General features: G+C 39.3%; 1 protein-coding gene across 1 annotated transcript in view; it reads left to right on the forward strand.

Moving 5' to 3' along the window:
- The window catches only part of ppil2 (peptidylprolyl isomerase (cyclophilin)-like 2), a 286,701-nt gene that overhangs the window by 110,351 nt on the left and 150,477 nt on the right, over positions 1–25,873 (forward strand). The window contains exons 11-12 of the mRNA XM_059983207.1: positions 10,288–10,363; positions 16,433–16,539. Of these exons, the coding sequence (XP_059839190.1) occupies positions 10,288–10,363; positions 16,433–16,539 (183 nt within the window). The remainder of the gene's footprint in view (positions 1–10,287; positions 10,364–16,432; positions 16,540–25,873) is intronic.

Consider the following 25,873-nt stretch of genomic DNA (forward strand, 5'->3'; position numbering starts at 1 on the left):
GGCTGATGTTGAAAAGGACTTGGGTGCGCTTGTGCACATTATGCCAAATCAACTTCAGGAACACTAGCAATTAGGAAGACATATTGGATGTAAACATTTAATACAATGGACTACACCTGAAATATTGTATGCAGTTTTAATTTCCTTAATCATAACGGAATATGCATGCCATAGGGGTGGTGTTTACAGATTCACTTCTGAGCGTCAGTTTTGCCTTAAAAAGAGAGATTGTGTAGATTAAGCCTGTGTTCTCTAGAATTTAAAAGAAATTAGAGGATATTATTGAAACATAGAAATTTTGTGCAGAGCTTGACAAGCTGCATGCAGAGAGGATGTTTCCCTTGGTCAAAGAGTCTAGAACCAGTGGTCACAGTCTCAGAATAATGAGTAGCTTATTTCAGACTGAGATTCAGATTCAGTTTATTGTCATTTAGAAACCACAACAGCAATGCAGTTAACAAATGAGACAATGTTCCTCCAGAATGATATCACAAAAGCATATGACAAAACAGACTACACCAGAGAATCCACATAACGTTTGGCAATCCCCAATCCAGAGTCCGGAGAGGCTGCTGTGTATTAATATCCCACTACCGCCTTAGCCCGTTCCCCGGAAAGGAGCTCCAAATCCAATATTTATGATTGACATGAAGGGACATTTCTTCAAATGGATGATAGAAGCATCAAAGCTGGAGGAAGGGAAATCCCATTAATTGAAGGAGGAGGATATCTCTGATGTCCTGGAAAGGAAAGCCTTATCTGGGAATGGATGCGGCGGACACAGGAATCAAGAAAAGGGAATAGCATTTTTACAGGTGACAGAGTAGGAAGAGGAATAGTCTAGATAGCTGTGGGAGTTGGTAGGTTTATAAAAGATATTGGTAGACAGTTTGTCTCCAGAAATAGAGACAGAGAGATTGAGGAAAGGGAACGAGAATGGATCAAGTGAATTTAAGGACAATTTTGAAATTGGAGACAAAATTACTGAAGTTGAATAGCTCAGCATGGGTGTATGAAACAGCACCAATATAGTTGTTAATATAGTGCAGAATGCGTTGGGGAGCATTACAAGGGAAGGCTTGGAACACGTATGCAATGAAAAGGCAAGCATAGCTGGGTATCATGCGGGTCCATAAATTACCAAGGTAAGTAGATCTACTGGACTTCTTTCTTGCTAAATTTAAAGATCTCTTTTACATTATTTTTCCTGTGTACTTGTGTTGTTCCCCCAAAGGAAAGAGATGTGGAAAATAAAGAAAAGGCACACACACTGGAAAAAGCCAGTCAAGTAGCATTTGTGAATATTGCTGGGAAATCAACCTTAAGCATAATATTGTAACACCCTGGAAAAGGTTTCACTGCTAACGTAATGGTCTTTCTGTAGAAGCAGTGTTTGGGTTATAATCAGAGATAACAGGTGCTGTGGAATGTGAGCCATCCAATCAGGGGAGCAGTATTTTTGTGCCTGGCACCAGTGTGAGCTGAGGTCTTTGGTGGGAGATGAAGAGAGAAGACTGAAGAGAATCGGTCATAAGATTCGATGTGGTGAGGGACCATGATTCGATGGAGCAATGTGCCGAGGTCTACAGAGGATCAGTGAATGTGACTTTTGGAAGAATTGAGCTCCAACTTGTGCACATTTGACTGTATAATTATAATGGGCCTGTTTTTTCCCCCTCTTTTCTTTGCTAACCCTTTAGTTAAGTTAACATTCAGAAATATAATCTCTTTAATCGTATTCAGTGTGCTGTCTGCTATTTCTTGGCACTAAATTGTATCAGGGTAGCAAATCACACAGAGTTCACACAAACCAGGGTTTGTGGTGGGAAAGAAGTCCCAATCTCATGGATTTGGCAGGACCAGACTGTGTATTCCCTAGACCGGGGGTCGGCAACCTGCGGCTCCCGAGCCATTTGTGGCTCTTTCACCTCTGTGCTGCGGCTCCCTGTGGCTTTGGGAAATAATTGGTCAGTATTTAATTAAAATGTATTTTATGTTAGTTTGTTAGCTTTTGAAATGTAATTCTAAATTTGAAGATTATGGTGATCTTGTACAATCTAAGTGTGGCGACACATTTCCTCACAATTAGCCAGCATTCCGGCTAAGGGAGATAGCCTACGGGGGTTTGTGAGTACGCGTCTTTTGCAGCATCTGCGTCCATGGGGGCTGGGTTGAGGGAGGCTTAAAAGCAAGGCTGTTTAGTTCGAATAAAGTTATTCGACTGCAGTTTACTGACTGCGTGAGCACACCGCTACAACGTGTTTTTATCGCTATTAATATACGTCACCACTGCCAATACCTGACACCCGCCAGTGCGCGATTTCTTTAATTTTTCGATCCAAGGTAAGCCAACTATGGAGAATTCTAAAAAAAGAAAAGTGACTGAAGAAAACAGAACGTTTAATGATACGTGGACAGATTCATTTGCTTTCACTGTTGACGAGACTGGTTTACCGGTATGCTTAATATGCAATGAGAAACTAGCAAACAACAAAAAGTCAAATGTCGCAAGGCATTTCCAGAATAAACACGCAGCCTTTGCTCAAAAATATCCGGATGGAGATGAGAGAAAAAAAGCCGTTTCGGAACTGATGCGGAAGGTTGATCTGAGCAAAAATCATTTCCAGAAATGGATGAAGTCTGGAAAATCAACGACATACGCCAGTTATATTGCCGCTCAGGAAATAGTCAGGCACGGGAAGCAGTTTACAGATGGTGAATATATAAAAGAATCTTTCATTAAGATTTCAGAACATCTATTCACGGACTTTAAAAACAAGAGTGAAATTGTGCAGAAAATCAGGGATATGCCCCTCTCTGCAAAGACTGTCAAAGACAGAACCATAAAAATGGCAGAAGACATCACAAGACAGCAAATTAAAGACATCAATTCAGCTGTGGCCTACTCGATTGCCTGTGACGAGTCTAAAGACAAAGGTGATATTGAACAAATAGCGTTGTTCTGCCGGTATGTAAACTCTGCCGGGCCACAGGAAGAACTGATTGAGTTGATACCTCTAAAAGACCAAACACGGGGGGAGGACATCTGTGAGGCTGTCTTGAATTGTTTAAGAGCCAAAGGAATAAAGACCACCCATCTGGTGTCAGTAGCTACTGATGGGGCTCCGAATATGACGGGAACGCACAAGGGATTTGTGGCTTTACTGCAGAAGTCGCTGGACAGAAAGCTGCTGACTTTTCACTGCATCTTGCACCAAGAGGCACTGTGCGCTCAAACATTTCCTCCGGAATGCACAGAAGTAATGGATGTTGTCATTCAGATTGTCAATAAAATAATGGCAAAAAGTTTAAATCACCGTCAATTCCGTTTGTTACTGGACGAGCTGGAAATTGCATATTCTGATCTCCTGCTGCACAACAAAGTCTGATGGCTGTCCAGAGGGGAGGTGCTGAAACGCTTTGTCGCGTGTCTGGAAGAAGTGAAAACTTTCCTGGGCAGCAAAGGGCTCAACTTTCCTGAGCTGGAACAGCCAGAGTGGCTGGAAAAGCTACACTTCATGGTAGACATGACAGCGCACCTGAACACGCTGAACACAGCTCTTCAACGGGGTAAGGACGTACAGCCCTGCACATGTTGGAGGATGTTTTGGCATTCGAGCGCAAGTTGACGTTGCTTGCCAGAGATTTACAGAAAGGCACATTGTCTCACTTCCCCAATTTGAGAGAGTTCAAACAAGGTCACGACATGATAAATTCGGAGTATTTACATTCTGCAATCATCGCAATGCAAACATCGTTTGGGAAACGCTTCTGTGAGTTCAGAGAGGAAAAAAACACATTATCCTTCCCGGTCACTCCCCTAAGCATCGATCCATCCCTACTAAATACGACTGCATTGTCAGGTGTGAGTCAACCTGAACAAGTATGATAAATATTTTAATTGCCTATTATTTTACGTATATTCATATGTTTTCATTGTTCAGTGAAATAGTCCTTTTATTTTTCAGGTTGACAGCTGGCTGACGTTATTTTTGGTTTGCTGCTGGCGGCAAATTTAAGTTTGGCGTTTTTCATAAATACAAGAAGGACTCAAATAGACGTTGAGTATTTTACTTAAAAGTAACCTTCAACCCAACGTCTTTTTTTCGGAGTTCAAAATGTTTTTGTTGCATGCAGAAATGTAATTTCATTTTCTCTGCAGGAGTTCATCAATTTCATAAATGCAACACATTATAGTTTGTTTATACATAGCATAAAGGCAAAACAAAACGTTGTATGCAGTGTTATTTCATTTTAAATGTCAAGCGGGTTTTGCGGCTCCCAGTGTTTTCTTTTCTGTGGGAAACGGGTCCAAGTGGCTCTTTCAGTGGTAAAGGTTGCTGACCCCTGCCCTAGACCTATGCAACCCAGCGAAACTGGGGTTTCAGTATTAATGTTAAACATTTCTAGATTAGAGTACTATCATAATAGACACTATACTGTATGACAAATAACTGCAACCTATGGAAAGCAGTTTATAATGTAAGCGTTTGCTTTATAACTTTATATTACAGTCCCTAAATGAGAATACCAGATACTGCTTAATTCTGACCATATTGTGGTGAATCCAATGCATCCCAAACCTTTCCTTTTGAAAGGAGCCCATTTCACTTCATTTTATTTCTCTATGCTTGGCAGAGGAAGAAAGATCTTTATCACCATCAATCCTGGCCCATTTCAGGAGGAAAACAAAAAAAAACCTGCAGATGTTAGAAATTTAAATAAAAACAGAATGCTGGAAATAGTTGTCGGGTCAGGTAGCATCTGTGGAAATAAAAATAGAGTTAGCATTTCAGATTGATGACTTTTCTTGGAACTGAGTGAAATATATATTAAAAAGTTACAGAGAGGTGAAGGGTGGAAAGAACAAAGAAAAAGTCTTTGATAGAGGGAAGATGGAGAGATCAAAGGTTCCACGTGATCGTGGTGTTTGTGTTTAGTTATCTAGAATTTCTTGTCTGCTGGTTGAGCTGTACTTTTGAATTGTTTTAGATGTCTCTTGTATTTATTCAGTTTTCTGTTCTGTCTGTGTGGCTGTATCTAGGATTCTTACTCATCTTGCTTTGATGGTCAAAAGAAAATCTTAGAATGTCCTTTTAAGTTCAGAATCAGTCTACTTTTTAGTATTGCAGTATCCTCCAAATATACAATCAACCCTCTTGTCCTCTCACCCTCTTTATCCTCTCATCCTGAATCTGTGATCCTTCTCCCCTTCCTCTTCATGTTTTCAGTTGACTGAAGTCCTGTGCGATGGGGTTGCCTCCATTAATCTCTCCAATATACAGTTCATCTTTAAGGCCTTCCCTTGAATTCATCTGTTTGAGTTCTTTTATGTCTACTTTTCTCTAATCATGTATCTGTGCATCAACTTAAGTCATTTTTTGTTAGCTGAAATGTGTAATGGAAATTATTATTTCACTCTACTGTGGGTAGTTTGAATGCTTCTTTGCTGTAAACCCCTTGCAACTAATTTTAAAATTTGATTGGTATCAATAATTACTTGTGATTTGGTAATTGACCCCATATTATGTCATAACTAGAGAGATAGAATTGATCTAATTGTATTAAATATCAGTTTTTCTTTCTCTGTGCCTTTTGGAGATTATGTAGCTAGAAGTATTTTGCTATTAATTTTATCTTGCCTTTAGTTCAATTTCTGACAAGGACTCCTGTCTGTGTTCCATTCTATATCATGAATCTCTCATCTTGGGAGTAACTCTACATATTGTAGACATATTAATCAATTTCTTAACTATCGTAGCATCTGAAGTAATCTTAGTTGTTACCATTTTTAATTTTTCCACTTATCTGTTCAAAGTTATGTCTTTCTTTCTTGTCCAACCCCCCATTGCCATTAGCTTCAATTTATTCACACTGTTTGTAGAATGATGTCACCCTATATGTTCACAGTTGCTTACAAGAAAGGTGATGTAATTTGATACTGCTTGTCACAGTTGAAAAGAATGTGATCTAGCTGTCTAATCATAAAATACCCCTACTGTCCTTATACTTTAAGTTAACATTTCGTGACTCTTCTCCACACTTAGGGAATCACTTGCTATAGAATAGGAAATGTGTATTTCTTTCTTTTAAGAGATTGGGTAGGCTAGAATTTTATTTCTTTGAACGTAAGAGATTGAGGGGTGACCTTGTAGAGGTTTGTAAATTATTAGGGTTATAAACAGACTTGAATGCGGATTGTATTTTCCCTGGGAAACTCCCCCCCCCCCCCCAAAGGGCAGGTATTCTATCTGGCCACAGCTAATGTAAAGAAGACCCTAGCCAGGGTCACCCACGTAAAGCTGCGGGACCTGATAACATAACTGGTCAGGTGCTGAGGAACTGTGCAGCCCAGTTAACAGAGGTTCTAACATACGCCAACGTCTCTGGAACTGTCCACTGTCCTCGCAGGCTCCAAGGCAGCCACCATCATTCCAGTGCCTAAGAGAGCAACAGTAACCTGCCTCAGTGATGACCATCCAGTAGCACTGACCTCAACAGCAATGAGCTGCACGGAGTAGCTGTTTATGGATTGCATTAAATCCCATCTTCTTGCTATAGGGCCCTTTACTGTTCATTTACCTCTCAGATCGGTCCACTGATGATGCCATAGCATCTGAGCTCCACTCCATTCTGTCCCGCCTGGAAAATGGTGCCTCAGAAACCAGGACATTTCTTATTGACTTCAGCTGTAACTGGCTCCTGGACTGCTGGGCAGAAAAGCCACAGTCAGCCGACGTTGACAGGTCTCTAGCTGTGTCACGCTGAGCACCTGGCCCCCCTCCCAGGGCTGTGTGTGTGGCTTGCTTCTGTTTACGCTGTTGACACATGACTGGCACTGTTAGACACACTTCAAACTGAATCATCAAGTTCACTGATGACACAACAGTGGCTGGCCTCATCAACGACAATGGGACATTGCATACAGAGAGGAGGTACAGCAGCTGGTAAGATGGTACAAGCACAAATTGAGTCTCAATGACTCAAAACCAAAGAGATTATAGTGAACTTTAGTAAGGTGCACATCTCAGTGCACATAAATGGTTCCTCTGGAGAGAGTTAGAAGTGGTCTTTGGTTAAGAAAGCACAGCAACATTTCCACTTCCTGAGGAGATTGAAGTAAATGAGACTTCCTGCCCCATTCTAACCAATTTCTACAGGAGCACCTGTATTTTGTATATTTCTGTATATGACCTGTATTTCTGAAATTGTGCTGATCAGCTGCGTCACTATCTAGTACAGGAATTATCAGGCATCAGACTGCAAGCCCTACAAAGGGTTGCAAGTACTGCTGAGATCATCGGGATCTCTCTTCCAACCATCAGATATATTTATCTCAAGCACTGCATACATAGGGCCTTGTCCAAAATCCCTCCCATGCACCCAGAAAAGTCCTTGACCCCCTACCATCAGGTAGGAAGTACCATAGCATTAGAACAAGAACTGTTAGGATGACAAATAGCTTCTCCCCCCTCTCCCAGGCCATTAGACTATCGAACTGCCTGTCACCACTCAGATCTCATCAAGTATGAGTCCATTATACAGTTTACTTTTTACTGTTTTGTAAATGCACCTTATTATTTGTCAATTTATTTATGGTAATATTACTTTGTATTATGTGTGTGAGTCATATGTACCTTGTTGTTCACCTTGTCCGGAGGAGAGTTGTTTCATTTGGCAATATATGTGTGTATAGTTGAATAACAATAAACTGAACTTGAACTGAAAACTATAAGGCATAAGGCGAGAGGTGAAAGATTTAAAAGGGGTCGGAGGGACAACTTCTTCATGTACAGAATGGTGCATATGTGGAATGAGCTGCCAGAGAAGGTGTTTGTGGCAGCTAGAATAACAACATTTAAAAGCTAGAGTAACACACACAAATGCCAAGGAACTCAGCAGGCCAGGCAGCGCTAATGGGGGGATGTTCATGTTTCAGGCCGAGACCCTTTACCAGAAGCTTAAATAAGAAGTTGGGGGAAGGGGGATAAGTACAAGCTAGCAAGTGATAGGTAAGACCAGGTGAGGAGGAAGGTGGGATGGGGAAATGTGAGACATCTAAAAGACATTTGGAAATGTATTGGAATAGGAGGGATTTAGAGTAATATGGTCTAAATGTGGACAGAGGGGACTAGTGTGGTGGGCATCATGGTTGTCATGGGCAAGTTGTACTGAAAGGCCTGATTCAGTGCTGTAAGTATGCATTGTAGATGCCCATAGCTGAAGAGGTACTATCAGAAAACTTGTAGCTCCAAAGAATTTCTCATGACTGTAAAAAAAACCGACGAAGCACAGGACATTATATTATTTAGCCAGTGGCATACTGAACAAGTAATTTGGAGAACAACACACACAAAATGCTTGTGGAACACAGCAGGCCAGGCAGCATCTGTAGGGAGAAGCGCTGTCGACGTTTCGGGCATGTAATTTGGAGAATCAAATTCAAATCTTAACATTTAAAATTTGAATTCAATTTTAAAAAATGTTGAATTGAGTAGAAGTGACTGTACTTTCAGTTATTCTAATAACTCAGTTGTTCACATGTCTATTCCAGGAGAAGGAAATCTTCCATACTTACACTGTCTGCGCAGTGTGCCACACCAATCCACTCTCACATTAGCCACTCTTGAATTGTCTTTACAATCCATTGAGGTAGATGAAAACTGTAACAAAGAATAACTCTCCACTTAAAGCAATGTAGGAGCTTCACCACACAGACCAGAAGGTCTAGTAGGCAGCCCATAAACATTGTGACAAGTGCAGTTAGAAATGGGCATTAAATGCCAACCTTCCCTGCAATACCCAGCTCCCAGCAAGATTTATTTTTAAAAGACAGCAGAAATATTTGCTGAAATAAATTTGACAAATCTTGAAAGAAAGACCACATAAGTTTTTTTTTTAAAAAACACAAAAAGCATGAAGAAGGGTCATGACCCAAAACATAGTAAAAATTTGTTAACAAATAGTTGCAGTTCTCTTTCTATTTTCCTGATTTATTTAACTATATGAAAAGTAAGAAGGGGGCATGATCAGATGGCATACATATGTTGCCCAGTAGCTGTTTAGCAGAATCTTCTGAGGTACCTTTTCAGTCGATGTGTGCCTGACTCTTTTTGAAGGGTTTACTCTGAGTGAATGGATACAGCAGATCTCGGTATATGATCAGAATCAGGTTTAATATCACTGGCATATGTCATGAATTTTTTAGTTTTACAGCAACAGTGCAGTTTCATACATAATAAAAAATATAAATGACGATAAGAAGGTATATATAATAAGAGGTGCAAAAAAAGATCTTTGGTGATGTCACATTGGCAGATTATCCAGGCTATTGAATTTTACTCCAATTAATGCTCCAACACACTTTGAATTCATTATTTTTAGATGTCACACTGTTGAATAACAAGTTTTCCAGCAAACCCAATAAATGTAAAGCAAGTACAGGAAATAGAGGCAAGATAGTTTCAAACTATCATGGGAGCCAGAGTGCCTATGAGTTTATTTATACTTCAGAATAAAAAAGGACAATTTCTGAATGTGTGGATTATTAGGGTGCTGGGGGCTCATAATGTTAACACTGAGGAGTTTGATAAGGAATTGCATATGGATTCATTAATTAACAAATGAAATTCGACACCAATAGAAGAGAACATTTTTGTAGGAAGATTATGGAGCCACTTTTTAATTGGCAGTTGGGTATCTAAATGAGAAAGGAACAAGGATTACTTGAAGCATCATATTTATGGTCAGATGGTCTGTTTGTGTACTGTACATCCATGTAATCCTTTGATGTCTTCATTTAGGCTAATGTTGGGTATGCTGTGAAATCTAGATTTCACGTTACACTTTCAACCCTGCTTGTAATTTGATCATTTGTATGCCATGCATTAAATAAATTTAAAGTTACAAACTGCTGCTTTGTTCTGAATGGGTGTTTAATTAATTCAGTCAAAATTATGATTTAGTATGCATTCTAAGATGTTCTGGAAGTTGGCGTTCATCACAAAGGTATCCTGCATCTGTTGACTTATCTTACTGATGTGCATCCTCTGTGTCCTGTAAAGGAAATGAGCTAAGTGTGCAGCATGAGGTCCCCCTCTCGTATCTTAAAGGGATATGGGATTGTCTAGGATGACATACAAAGTATAGGATCACCCATGATCTTTTTGAAAGGCAGTGGTAGCTTGGGGCACCATATGCTAATGTCTGTTCCAATTGCATATGTTTTTAATTTGCATTTTTGAGGAAAAATGGATTTCATAAAATTATTGTTGCTTCTTTCTACAGGCACATTATTCTACAGGAAAAGTCTCAGCTTCCTTCACATCCACAGCAATGATGCCTGAAACTACACATGAAGCAGGTAAAACAGATTAGCTATTTCATCTACGCTTAATATTGAGATAAAGTCTTTGTCAGTTTGCAATGTTATAGTTGGTGCCTGCTCATCACTGTCTTAGCACTCATCGATTAAAAACAGTGCGTGCTGTTTACTTTACAAGCGGTATGTTCCTTTGCGTGTCAGTATAAAAAGCAGCATTCTGATTGCCAATACACTTAATGAGAAAAAGCTGCCTGGCTTAGTAAAGAAATGTTGAATTTTGAGGCTAATCTTAAAAAAAAAGGTGAGGAAAAATAGCCAGCAAGTTAGAACAGTACATCAAGTACATATGATTTTAGTTTAATAATTTTGAACTGTAACCACAGTGCATGCAATTTAAAGAGATGTGAAATAGAGACAACAGTCTTTATAATACCATTGTTTTCAGATGGAGGTTTATCTAAGTTAGTATTGATATTGTTTTTGGAAGGGTCTCTAGGTTAAAATTCTTAACATTACTTGATGTAAAATTATGAAAATAGTCTAAAAATAACCAGAAGTAAAATAAGTGAGCACCAATTTAAATGAAAATGTTTTAGTGCTGCATCTTTTTGATCCAGACTTTGGGTTCTGCCTTTGTAGAGTATTCAGGTACTCCCTAAGTCTAAGTGCTGTGGATGCTTTGGTATCCCAAAGATGTGTTCATCTGTAATTGACTTAGCTATGGTAAATAACTGCAAGTGGAAGTAGAAAGAGTTGATGGCCACGTGGGGAAATAACCCAGAGAACAAGATTCATGGGATTACTCTTTAAGACTCGCTGAACTAAATGGCCTCCTGTGTTGTAGGGCAATATTTTAAAAAAATACAAAAGGATGATATGCAGATTGGTGAAGTAGGACTGTGGCATTTGCGTTATGATTCCATGGTTTCAAAGTTTTCATGCAGTTGTAGGTAACTGACAAGCTACAATCCACCATAACCAGTCACTCCTCCTGCTCTCACACCACTATTAACCACAAACCCTCCCTCTAATCACACCCTATCAAGGACAGCAGCTTTCAAAAATGAAAATACTCTAATTCCAGGAATTGTTTCATGTGTCCAACAACACGTAAAATGCAGTGTCCCTTAAAATAGAAGAATCTCTAAGTTCCATTGACTTGTTTGACTCTCTAAGTTCCAGTGGCTCCATGATGTTGCCTGTTTAAATCAAGCTGAAGCATTATATGTTGGTCGTGAACATTGATCCGTGCTACAGTTCAGCTAGATTATAGCTGATTATTTGAATCCTATTTATTCAGTTTGGTTTCATTTTATGTAATGCTTTACCTATCACAAAACTTCTTTGAAATGTTCAAATAGCCTAGATACAGCACTGACACTCTTGGCACGAGGAGCTCAAACATTAAGTGATGTAAAGATATTGTCTAGATTGATGCTGATGGAATACTGTGTTGTTGAAAGTGTGAACTTTTGTATAAAGTGATTAACTGAAGTCAGATCTGCTTGATCAGGGTGTTGAAAGGCCTCTTTTCACTTAAAATGCCCCCACCTCACACCACCACCAAAGCTGAATTATTTGTTCATTTATTTTTTAGTTGCGCAGAGCTTAGTTTTGAGCAGAGAACAGTTTTCCTACATAATTGTCCAACTTTGGGATGTCATTAGAACATGGCTTGGGACTGGAACTTTACAAAATATTTTGAACTGTGAGCTGTCTGAAGTGAATCAGTTGTAAAAGAAATAACAAATATATCACACCTCATTATAGGCACAGGCTCATACATTGTGTAAGCATCTTCACCGCAAACACTTCATCAGATAGGCTCTTTATTCTAGCTGTTCTGCCATCCAAAGGGCATACTAGAGTCAAATATTGACTCTCCTTAGGATAATATACCCCTTAACAGAAATAGTGGCTCACAACCATTGAATAAATATAGAACAGAAGAGCACCTTTCAGAGTATTAAATGCAACCCACCCTCGTAGACCATTTCATTCTCTTCCATTGTCATGTCCTTTGCTGATAGCTCTGCGAATTAACTTCCTTCAAGCCATAGAATCAGAGACATGCAGGGTGGAAATAGGCCCACCCAGTCTGTGTTCACTCATTAACACTGAACCTACTGTCCATTTACTGTTTTTTTTATTCTCCCAATTCTCTGTTTATGCATTTCCATTTGAAACCCCTTGTTCATGTACTCCTTCGACCATCATAGGCAGTGAGCTCCAGGTGATGGCAATGCTGTGTTTAAAAAAAATTCCTTGCACCCTCCTTGTAGCTTTTCTCTGTCATTTTGATTTTATGCTATTGGCCCTGTTGAAGGCAGCAGCTGCTTTATTTAGCCTGCCCAAAGTTATTACATTCTTCAGCATCCCTAGCAGGTCTCGTCTCAAGTTGTTAATGAAATCCCTCCATACTGGAATCATTATTTTAAGTTTATCTGCACCTTCTCTTTGATCTAACTTCTCTTCTCCATATGATGTACAGCTGTGTCCAATGCCCTGATAGTGGTTCTTTGGGACCCTCTTCATTCAGAAACATGAGAACTTATTGAGGTATGGACTGGGAGAGGGGAGACCAAAGAATGGCAAAATAAACATGAGAGGAACAAACTAATCTGTTTAAGTATATGCTAAAATGTTTTATTTGGTTGCCACTGGCACAACAAGAATAAATTTATTTTCCTCAGCATTCTGCTATGGTCACTGCAAACATCAAGACTATGTAAGATTAATTAGAGCTTGAAGCTTCATAACAACCTAAGATCAGATTTGCACTATTATACTGGTCTGTCATTAAACCAAACCTCTCCTTCCATGTATTTTTTTTATAAAGTATTGAACAACCTCTCACTTTTGTTCTCTTTTATAAAATTTACAGTGACATTTTACTTTCCAGTTTGAATGATAGATTAATTCTTATATATGGCATGTTCTGGTGGGTTAGAAAGACGGACTTGGTATGGTGTGGTGGGCTACTCAATTGTTATACTTACAGATAATTCAGGCTTTGGCTTGGCAGTATATATAATTAGTGATTGGTTATTTTGGTTCTCTATTATTTTGTTATATACACTGAAAATATCTCAGGACATAAGTGTTTTATTTTCATTTGTGCATGAAATAAAAATGTGAAAACCATATCTGTTCTACATTAATGGGATGAACTTGCCAATGACAACAAATAGTTCCATATTGACTATTGACAGCAAGTTCTCATAAGTGCATTTGAATGTTCATTCGTTTTACTGTGCTAATCAGATGTAGAAACAGAACGGTAAACCAGTGGGATATATAGTTTTCTTCCAGCTATAAATTCTTACAAAGTATTTCATTCTGTGGTTTGCTAAATGCCTTGAAATCTACAGACCTGAGAAAAGAAAAATAACAGATATTCCCCCTGGATTTTTATCACAACAACTTTATAGAATATGGCTAAAATAACCTTCCTTTCTGAAATTGCAGTTCAATACATTCAGCTCCATGTGCTACTAATAAGTTTCATTAAAAGGAAGGATGTTGTTTGAAGTAGAGCCTCGTATCCAGAATTCAGAGAGACCCTTCAGTTTGCACTCCTGATGAATAAAAGCCTCTTTGAGGGCTCTGATTCACAACACCTATTCTTTGACTATTCTATTTGTTCATTTAGGTTCAAATAGCCCAGACTCCACATGCTGAGAAATAGAGGCTAAAATCTGGGCCACGGCAATTTCTTTGAGGAGTTGCGTGCAATAGGTTATATTTCAAATTTGTATTCTGCTAACAGGTCTATTCTAGGAACATTGGAACAGTTGACTATTCAGACATTAACCTGTGATTTAATTGTGGTTGACCTATACTTGACTTTCACTTATCCATCTTCATATCATTTGAACTGCTACGTGACAAAAATCGACCAGTCTCTGTCTTGAAAATTCTATTTATCTCCTTATCAGGATCCACATCCTTTTGTTGGCAGAGTTCCAGGTTTTTATTATCCTTTGTGTACAAAAGAGATTTCCAAATTCATTCCTAAGTGTCTCAGTTCTCATTTTAATACCAGGCTCTTGTTTCTAGGATTTTCCCACCGTAAAGTCAAATACTTTTTCTGTAACTTTTATATTGAACATTTTTGATATTTTAAAGAGCCCCCAACCTAAGCTTGAAAAATCCAAACCAAACTTTATGCAACATGTCCTCGTAATTTACTCCTTTTAAGCCCGGTTTTGTTCTGGGGTATCAGTAGAAGGTAATCCAAAGCAAACACATGATATTGACAAAGACTGCAATAGAAACATTGCATACGATGAGGGATGGAGTCACGGTGATTTTACAGGTGTAATATGGGTATTCTCATTCAAATGGTTTGAAAAGTACTAGAGAAGAGTATCCCAGCATCACTTTCAGAGCACTTTTTCACAGTCTCAGTTTCCTTTTAGAATTTCTCATGTTCTTGGAAATGAGACTATTGGAAACTGAATAATTTCTCTTTATGTACATGATGTAAGGTGTACCAATAACAATGAAGATTCTGCTCGTTGTCAGAGCGAAGCTTTAAAACTTTGCTGAAATTATCGTTGATGTTGAATAATGTTCAACTGGGAACTTGATACCACTTTCACCTTTTTTCAGTTTTAATCCATTAGTGAACAAAGCCAAATATTTTATACATACATTAAAAATAAAACGTGTCTACAATGTAAACAACATTATTAAAAGATGGTTTAAAGTGGATGGTGGCACTTGGTGATGGGTGACCTCACCTTAACTCACTTACACCTTTCCCATGTCCATTCTTCCTGACTCGTTCTTTCATTCAGTCAGTCACCCTCCATCGTGTCCCCTAATTGGTTCACAATATTTATACTACACATTCACTTTCTTCTATCCCATTTATAATTTCTTTCCCTTCCTCTCATCAATTTGCCTTTGTTCCTCTATTTTTTCCCCAATCTCCTGCCTCTCCCCTTACTGTTCCCATGTCACTTGACCTGTTTTTTCCAGTAGTGTGGCTTCCCTGCCTGTAAACCATGACCTTTTCATGTGCAGGCGTTTCATTTAGTCATTTTGAAACCAACCACCCTGGAATAAATTAAAGATTAAGTTGAGCTATACAGTACATGTCTTCTGAAGTTCTATATCAATGACAGAAATCTGGAGATAGGTTGCATTTTTTATTTCAGTTCTTCAGTGACATGTAGTTTGAAATGGTGGCTAGAATGTAGCAAGAAAATACTAAGGTTAGATTTCGCTTTCTTCTATAACTAATCTAAGTAAGTAACAAAGGAACTATTAATTGTAATTTGCCTTGTACCATTCTGATAATCACATGATGAAGCAAAAAGGTGTGGTTAACCAAGCACAACAATTAAATACTGTCTGCAGACGATGCTGTGATGATAGCCCCATTGATAAGAAGTTTTGACATGGTGGGAGCTCACGGCACAACGAAGTATATGAATCAGAAGTAGGTTCAACATTAGAAGAAAGATCTGGAGTTATGGTTCTAAAGTCACCAGATGCAGCATTGTGCTACACTGGGTCTTGCCACTCCTTAAAAGGTGCCACAAATGTTTAAGTCATTTTGGTACTGATTTTGGCTAGACTGTCATAGCTTATATCAACATTAGAATCATACCCAGAACAGCAAGAGAACTGGTTACTGCCCAAAATTTTAGAAAAGTATTAAATACCAGTAATTCCAACAAATACCATTACAACTATTCCCTATAGCCTTTGATGGGCTTTTGTTGAAAAAAAAGATTTTGCATTCTTTTAAGTGAGCCGTGATCTCTGCTGCTAAGTTAACCCCACCATGAGACCTCTTATTAACATTGGTGCCTAAATTAAACACCATGATCACTGCTGTGTGAGCTCTGACCAACTACCTCATACTGAAAATTCCTGATCTGTTTATTTGATTAGAATGGAATCAAAATGACCAAACGTTCCTGCCACCATACTACTTACCATTTAGCCAAACTGTATCAAAATGATTTCTCAATTTGTTCTTTTAATAGGTTCTTCATCTTGCTAATTGTTGCCTTCTTTTAGCTCCCATTCCCCTTGGTGTGAAATGGTTGAAAAGGTTAAACATTAAACTTTACTTTTATCTTTCTTTCACAGCGGCCATTGAAGATGACCAGGTCCGTTACCGATATGTCAAAAAGAAGGGCTATGTCAGACTCCACACAAATAAAGGGGATCTCAACTTGGAGCTGCATTGTGAAATGGTTTGTACATTATTTAGCTTCACACTGATTGTTTGCAAATCCTTGCTATAATGTGAAAAATTATGTTGTGCAGACACAAGACACTGTATATGTTGCAATTTGAAGAAACATGCAAAGAGCTGCAGGAACTCACTGGGTCATGTTGCATCTATGGAATAGTCAGTGTTTTAGGTCAAGACCCTTTAACTGGACTGAAAGAGCGAAGATCACCAGTATATTAAAAAAAATAGAAGGAAGGGATGAAGCGAGAGCTGACGGGTGATAGGTGAATCTAGGTGAGGGGGCTGATAGGCAGATGATGGAGGAGTGGAGAATAGGAATGATGTCTGAAGCTGGGAAATGGTAAATGGGAGTGACAAAAGGCTGGCGATGCCGGAATTTGATAGTAGAGGAAAGTGGAACATGGGATAAAAGGGAGGAAGCCTGGGGAGGAGAACTGATGGAAGGAGTGTGTAGCTGATGGGCAGGTGGAGGTGGTGAGGGAGGAGAAAGAGAGGCTAATGGGGTCCAGTTAGATCAGATGGACTCAGAAAAGAAGATTGGAGAAAAGGGGTAGTAGAGGCAATTACCAGGATTTTGAGGTCAATATTCATGCCGCCAGGTTGGGAGCTGCCCAAGCAGGATATGAGGTGCTATTCCCTTCATTTTGTGTTTATTTTCATTAAAACACAAGGTGTATGGCAGTTGAAAGTTTTACCTTGCACTTGCTTATTTTGTCAGTTTTCAGTTTGAAACGGTTTTTCTGAAGTCCTAAGAGTTCAGCTGTTGAGAAAAGTGGACACTGAGTCTTGAGGTGCTGATTACTTTTCCCCTTTGAAGATGCGTACACCAACTTCCATGATTTAATGTACTGCAGAGAAAATTAGTTCTGCAGGTAATATAGATTAGTGTGAAGCGTGAGAGATTTAAAAGGGATTTGGAGGGCCTTTGTCACCCAGAGACTATTACCTTGAATAAACTGCTGGAGAGATGGGGGTGGAGCTTCTGACAGCATTTACTAAGTGTCTAACTGAGCACTTGAATCCCTGAGACATAAAAACCTGGAAAATGGGGTTATTACAGATGGATAGTCACTGGTTAGCATGAATGTGGTGGGCCGAATGGCTTGTTTCCATGCTATATAACTGAGCCTCTGATAACCAGGACTTGAACCTTTGAAGATGTGATCTGGATGGGCAGAGAATGTGGTATGGATGGCCTCTTTCCCAAATGTAGTTTGCTGGCATAAGAGTAATAAAGAAATTAGAGAAGAGAGATTGTTCATCTGCAAAAGCGTGTCATAATTGCCAAATGCCTTGAAATGAAAAGTTGGTTAGATACTGAGTATCTCTGGCCAGGGTAGCATTTATCAACTTTGAAAGGTGGTAGTGAAGTATTTTACAAATCTCTCTCACTTGGGATCCAGCGCCCTTTCCCAATCTACCTGCCTATTAAACTCCCCCATGACTGTTATAACATTGCCCTTTTCACATTTTGTTTTAATCTCCCATTGTAATTTATATCCCACATCTTGGCTACTGTTCAGAGGCTTGTATATAACTCCTGTCAGGGTCTTTTAACTCTACCGACGAGGATTCTACATCTTCTGATCCTAAATCATCTCTTTGTAAAGATTTGATTTCATTTTTTACCAAGAGAGCCACACCACCTCCTTTCCTACCTCCCTGTCATTTCGATACAATGTGTATCCTTGGATGTTCAGCTCCCAACTATAATGTTCTTTCAGCTACGATTCAAAACGTCATACCTGGCAATTTCGACCTGTGCTACAAAATAATCTACCTTACTCCTAATACTATGTGTATTCAAATATAACACCTTCAGTCCTATATTCATCTGTCTTTTTGATCTACCCCCCTCCATGTCACACTTCAGCTCATCCCTCTAACTACAATTTTGACCGATCATCTTCCTGTCCTTCCTCGTAGTCTCACTACACAATTGATTGACTTGTATTGTCCCAACTGTTCCATCATCTGATCTTTCACTCTGGTTCCTATCCCCCTGCCAAATTAGTTTAAATCTTCCTCAACAGCTCTAGTAAAACTGCCCACAAGGATATTGCTCCCCCTCGGGTTCAGGAGTAACCCGTCCTTGTTTTTTACAGGTCATATCTTCCCCAGAAGTGATCTCAGTGATCAGAAATCTGAAACTCTGCCCCATATATCAATTCCTCAGACACTGATTCATCTGCCAGATCATCCTATTCTTACACTCGTTGGCACGTGACACAGGCAGCAATCCAGAGATTACTACCCTGGACTCCTCTGCTTTTCAGCTTTCTACCTAACTCCCTATATTCTGTCTTCTGGGCTGTCCCTTTTCCTACCAATGTCATCAGTAGCAATATGTACTATGACGTCCTTCTGCTCATCCTCCCACTTTAGAATGTGTGGACCTGATCCGAGACATCCCTGACCCTAGCACCTGGTAGGCAACAAACCATCTGGCTGTCTGTTTCACATCCGCAAAATCTTCTGTCTGCTCCTGTAACTGTGGAATCCCTTACCACTACTGCCCTTCTCTTGTCTTCCCTTCCCTTCTGAGCTACAGAACCAGATTCGGTGCCAGAGACCTGATCACTGTGGCTTCGCCAGTTGGTGACCTCAACCCTCCCCGCCCCCAGCAACCCATCAGCAGTATCCAAGAGTGTGCTTATTATTGAGGGGAATAGCCACAGAGGCTCTTTACACTGGCTGCCCAATCCCTTCACCTCTCCTGACAGTCATCAAGGTACATGCCTCTTGCAGCATAGGAGTAACTACCTCCCTGTAGCTCCTATCTATCACCTCCTCAGTATGAGCCAAAGGTCATCCAGCTGGAGCTCCAATTCCTTACACAGTCTCCAAGGAGCTGCAGCTTAGTGCACTTTGTGCAGCTGTAGTTATGAAGGGAGACTGGGGGCCTCCCAGAGTTCCTATATCTCACACAAAGAACATACCATTAACTCTAGACCCACTCTCACTACATTAGATATGTACTGGTAGAAAAAGAAAGTGAAAAATAAACTTGTTAGAAACTTAGACCCTCTGCCTTTTCTTGCTGAAGCCTGTTGAGCCAAAGCCTGGCTACTCCGACACTGACAACTCTACCAATGGCTGCTCCTTCTTATTGGTCTCTGCCAAGTGCCGAAGTGATTGTTATGGTTGCAGCCTACCGAAAGTCCTGAAAGGCCCCAAGCTCTTTTTATCATGCACATTGTCCAACACCAGACCCCAGGAACAGGCACTGATTACCAGCTAGTCAGACAAATGAACAATTTGCTCAAAATAGAGAAGTTTTGAGAACTTAAGATCTCTTTGGGAATATGTAGAACTATACAGTAGAAGGAATGCACCACTTTCCACACCCACCTCCCTGTTCTGTCAAACTCCTGCTGCCTCTTCTAGAAGAGCTGGCGGCTCCCACCTCAGGTGCAGACACAGAAGTGGAGTGGAAGCAGGACAGCCTGAGGGACCACTATAAAGAAGGAAGATGTATTTCAATGGCAAACTTGTACAGAAAAGGAACTAAATAATAAAACCAAGAGGGAAAGATGATTTTGCATTTTTTTGATAATTATAACTGAAGTATCATGACTTCATACTTTTTAAATTAATTTTCAGTGTCAGAAAGTTTGTTACAAAATAATTAAGATAGAATGAATCACTGAAATGACTGAAGCCCCAACATTTTCTGTAAGTGGTCCTGTTGTAGTTAATCTGTTCTATAATAATAGTGAGTTCTAATAGCCTCAATGCTAATCACAAAATCTGGGCTTTTGCATGTTCACAAGTTAATGAATTTATTCACAGCAGTGTCCCATAAATATTGCTGCAATAAATTTTCAAATAATTTTCTTTTTGTTGATTAAAATATAAAAACTATTTCAGGCTTCAGAAACAGCACCCCATTTCTTAGTCAAAAGTGTCATGTAATCTTTAGAGAAGAGAGGTAGTTTTGGTTCAATATTTCATCTCAAAGCTGTGACAGCACAGCATCAGCACACCAGGTAGAGTGCCAGCCTTGTATTCAGGTTGCATCAATGGAGTGCAGATTAAACTTCCAAATCTCTGATTCAGTTAACAGTGCTGCTGTCCAGTTAAGGTTAAAGATAGAATATTTTTTTTAAAATCTAGGGAAAAGAATGAGAAAGACCCAAAAGCTTAATCATTTGAACTTTACATTGATGTGGATAGGATGTAATCAAAACCGAGTAAATAAGAGTCGGTATTCAGTCACTTTCTCCCCAACCCTAGTTTTTTCACTGTTCCTTCAAAGATAGGGAATGGTACATTTCCATCAGTATTGGCATCCTTTCAGTGCTTATTTCAATTGACTGTGCATTTAGCAGCCAAAGCAGTAAGTGTCAGCATAGTATAGAGCAATGAAAAGTTTTTGCCTAAGCAGATAGTTCTGATATCACCCGATATTGAAATAGTGCATTTCCATTGAAAGTTATTGGATGGTGATGGAAAATAATTTGTTTTAATTGCCACAAATCCTCCTACCAGTATTTTGGAGATTGCTCTTGACCAGATGTTTAATTATTCAATGATATTAGTGGAAACTGCAAGTTTTCAAAGTCCGATAGTGTTAACTGCTTCTCTTACCATTATTAGCTGAGTGTTTCTCATGTGTTCTAAATTTACACCTATAAAACAACAAAATAGTTGTCAAACTATATATGGTGCTTGTCTTCTAAGCGTGGATTACTTTCAATGACTGAATAAAAATAATTAAGAAAAAAATGATTTTCCAGAACAAAATTCTAGTAGAGTACCAACTGTAGATCATATCTGTAACTTGGGATTTTTCTTGGAATGTATCACACATCTGGGCAATTGAGTAAGAGCAGGCAGTCTGGGAACATCAGGAGATGTAAGAAATATCTGGAACCTTTGGATTGTTTTATTTCATCGTGTATAATTACTTCTTTGCAGCATTATTCAAGCTCATGGACTCCAGACATTTATAATGTAGATTTTAAATATCTAGACAACTGAGAACACATGTATATGTTTGTACTATCTTTTTGCATTGTGCCAAGTCTACACTGCTGTTCACTTTATTAGCCACCAGGAGATGCACTAGGCTAGTGAAGGCATGAAGTGTAAGAACGAAAAAAAAATGAAATGCCTGATTCCCCAGAATGGACAGTGGCACCTGAACCAGCACAGGTATTATACTACCAGTTCCTGAAGAATGTATTTTGAATTATGTACGCACATTTCGAGAGTGCACTCCAGGAACCTGAGGCTAAAGAGGAAAACTACTCATTGTGTTCTACACTTTTCCATGTGACACAGGCTACATTAGGAGCATTTGGAGCACAGAGATTCAAGTACTGGATACTGAGTCTGGCTGCAGTATAGTATTCACTTACTTTGAGGAAAGGGCACGGTGAGTAGTAGGGAAGAATGCTGCCCATGACCAGTGAGAAGATTCTGGACCAAAAAGTCCCAACCTTCAGCAGCAGAAAAGTGGGGAGAAAAGTTTATGTTGACTATCCTTGTAATAAGTTTGAAGAATATTTCGTCACATATTTAATATATATTTCAATGATAGTGTCTCAGTTGTTATGGAGAGCCAGCTTTTGAGTGTAATGACAATCATATAAATCCCTCCTTTAGATTTAGGTAGAATTGTTCATACCTTGAGTGTAATCTCTGTTCAGTGCAGTGTTTCATTAGGGTAGCCTGTACTTTATTATAAATGACTAATTTCAATTCTGGCAGTTGTGTTTAATTGTAGGGGTGGGGTATTGTGTGCTCAGATGGGTGTGGGGCATGTGCAAATGAGTGGGTTCAGCTTCAAGTTAGTAATTAAGCTTTCAGTAATTAGACTTTTCTGAAGGATCTTTTGATCATGCTTCATGAATATTACAGATGTTTTTGTCAGCTTGGTCTCCTTAATGGACCTCATCATACTTTTTGGTCTGAAAGATAGGATTTAACAGTTTTTCAGATGGCCTGGAACAGCAGCTGTTTGTATTGTTCTGCATCATTATTTATGTCACCAAGGTATCTTACTGAGCTCCGATGGCGATGGCTCATATTTAATGAGCTCTCTGTACATCAAAAGTTTGGTCATGGGAGTTTTTGGTTTCTGTTGTGACAGTTTCACTTCTAGCACTTGGAATCAGGAGAGCCATTTATGCCCATAAATCCACAAAACTGGCAGGTTTATGGCTGATCTTTGAGACCAATTATTATGCTTTTATTCATTTCTAATGGGGCTGTTAGCATTAGACCCTCGTTGACAGAAGAGAAGTAGCAACCGGGCTCCTCCTCTTCCTTGACGCATTCACAGAAATTGGAAGGTAGTGCAATCAAAGCTCTAAAAGAATGGACAGAATTCCAACTGTGGAATGTTCTGCCAAGTCTCACTCAACAAAATAATTGTTTCTCATCCACAATTAAAGCTGTTTCATTTCCTTGAAAAATAGATCCTTAAAGAAATAGTTGTCTGTCAGTCAGGAACAGTGTATCCTATTGAATACATTTATAATTTTAATACATTGAAATTAGATTGCTGTCAAAGTTACTAACTTGGAATTGCTGGCAAGTTTATACATGCTGCCATCTGAATTCAACATTTCTTGCCCTGTGTCATTTTTGTTCTACCATCCAGGGATGCTGTGGATTTAAATTTTCTGGGTGTATCTAGCACCTTCCTTACTGCTAGACAACTCTCACTTTGATGGGATCTTCTGACAAGAGCTTCCTGATTGATGTCTGATATGCAGGACATAAATCCCATAGAAATATATCAACAAAATGTTAAACCATGTCCCAAGTTTAACCAGCTGTTCACAACGTTCAAGAGCTATTAAAAATTTAATATTTTAGCAAAATGGTGTAAATTTATGAAGAATATAAACATTGAAACAATAAAAAGATCACTGAATTTGTTTATATTAACAGAACAGTTTAAAAATGCAAAGCAACTCACATAAAATGCTTGAGGAGCTTGCTAGTTTAAGCAGCATCTATGGGGAGGAATAGGCAGGCGAAATTTTGGGTGGAGACTCTTCATCAGGACTGGAAAGGAAATAGAAAGAAGTGAGAAATGGAGGTGGGGGAGTGTGTGGAAGAGTATAAACTGACAGGTGATAGTTGAGACCAGGTGAGGGGGAATGTGGCTGGGGGAGGGGGGATGAACTGATGGAGCGAGGAGATATAGGTGCAAAAGGTAAAGGTCTGAAGAAGAAGGAACCTGATAGGCGAGGAGAGTGGACCAGGGGGAAAGGGAAAGGAAGGACTTGTACCAGGGAAAAAAGAAAGAAAGGAAGCAGGTGAAGAGAGGAGAAGCGATAATTTTATTTAAGGAATTAATTAATTAATGTCATTTAATTTAGAGATGTAGCAAAGGAAAGGCCCTTTGAGCTGTGCTGGCCAGCAATGCACCGATTTAACCCTAGCCTATTCATGGGAAAAGTTACAGTGACCAATACACCTACTAACCAGTACATCTTTGGACTGTGGGGAAGGGGATCTGAAGCACTTGGAGGAAACTCACGCACGTGGGAAGGTATGTACTTACAGAGAGCATCGGAATTGAACTCTGAACTCCGACGCCCCGAGCTGGAATAGCATTGCGCTATCCACTACGCTGCCATGGTAAGAGGGGAGCCAGAATGGGAAATGGAAATAAGAGCAAGTGGGGTTGGGGGAGGCATGACTGGACGTTAGAGAATTTAATGTTCATGCCGTCAGGTTGGAAACTACCCAGATGGAATATGAAGTACTGTTCCTCCAACCTGAGAGTCTTTGTTGTCATTCTTCTCAAGTATAGCAAATGGAGCAAGTTAGCTTTTCACTGCAGAACTCCATGATCAGTCCAATATCACAGCACAGTTAGGACAGCCACAAGGATCTGCCAGAAGTTCAGGATTTCCTCATTAGTGTACAGAGGAATCCGGGGCATATAGTATATTATGCAAAACTAAACAAAAAAATTAGAGGCCAACTGAAGCAATATTTGACTGATGATCCTTTGTTCTTCCCTCCAACATTCACTTTAGCATTTTAGAATACTTTTATATGATGTTTTGTTTTAGTACTATGATTACAGTGTGTACTGAATCACTGTACTCTGTACTTTCCAGTTTCTCAGTATAAAGAAAATAGTGCAAAATTGTTTTGTTGGATCAAAGCAGTTCCTTCATTTACTGCTATCTGCTGCTGCTTTGCTCCTTCACTCTATAGATGTCCCTTTGTAACTTCCTACTCTAATCCAAACAGATTCCTGGAAATCAAGGCAGGTAAAAAGAAAGGTAGCATATTAACAAATTAGACACATCAACTAAAAATGCATTTTTTTCCCCACTGCTTTGACTTCCTGTTCTGAAAAAAGGTCAGTCACTGCTTGTCCCCTGAGGTATGAAATTGTGTTCTATTCAATTACTTATTCTCGGTTGACACCACAGGGGGCAGTGGCAGTGTAGTTACCTTAGAATCTACCAGGCAGAGTACCAGACTTCTCCAGATGCCTGAGTTCAAATCTCACCATGACATCTGCAGGGAATCTACACTCAAGTGTTTGACAGAAATTTTGAATGGAAGTGATAGTCTCTGAAATGATGCGCATGAAACTAGTCGTAGAAAATGCCCCGGATTCACTTCAGGAATGAAAATCAGCCATTAATTTGGCTAGACAATATGTGGCTCCAGACCCAACGATATGTTTGATTCACACCTCTTCCTCAGTTAAGGAACAATTACAGACAGATAACAATATTGGTGTCCCAAAGGCCACACTTGTAAAAAGTAAATGAACAAATCTAGCAATGAGCAAAAGCTGTCATTAAGAGAGAGCAAAGCACCTTTTCCATTCTAGAGCAATATAAAAGTTTGCATGGTAATATTCATGGAATGCTATGCCCTTGCCCAGTGGTTCCCAAACTTTGTTGGGTTACTGCCTTTCTGGCTCCCAGGCCACATACTCAGCACATCCCTCTTCCTTTCCAGCCAATATGTGAAAGGTATAAGGAATTTTGATTTATGATGCACAGTGAAAGAAAATAGGCTTTGCAAATTTAAAGCAGTGACAAATAACTGCAAACAATATTCAAATCTATATAAATTTACAAATAAAATAATTTAATTACAGTGAAACAGTTTTAGAGCACACATTGGTAGTCCAACTATTCACTGCTTCATTGTATTTTCACGTTTCAATGAGATGGATGGGCTTGGTGCAGTGATATCAGCTTCTCAACATCACGCCGAATGTCTCTCAGATCACTATGTTCAATAATTTGCAGACTGTTTCATTGCTTTGAAAGCAGTTGGGCAATTGCTCTGAAAATGCACTTCACTAAATATGATATTGGAAAGGCAGTCAAGAACAA

This window comes from Hypanus sabinus, chromosome 10 (genome assembly GCF_030144855.1).
Source record: "Hypanus sabinus isolate sHypSab1 chromosome 10, sHypSab1.hap1, whole genome shotgun sequence".
NCBI lineage: Eukaryota > Metazoa > Chordata > Chondrichthyes > Myliobatiformes > Dasyatidae > Hypanus > Hypanus sabinus.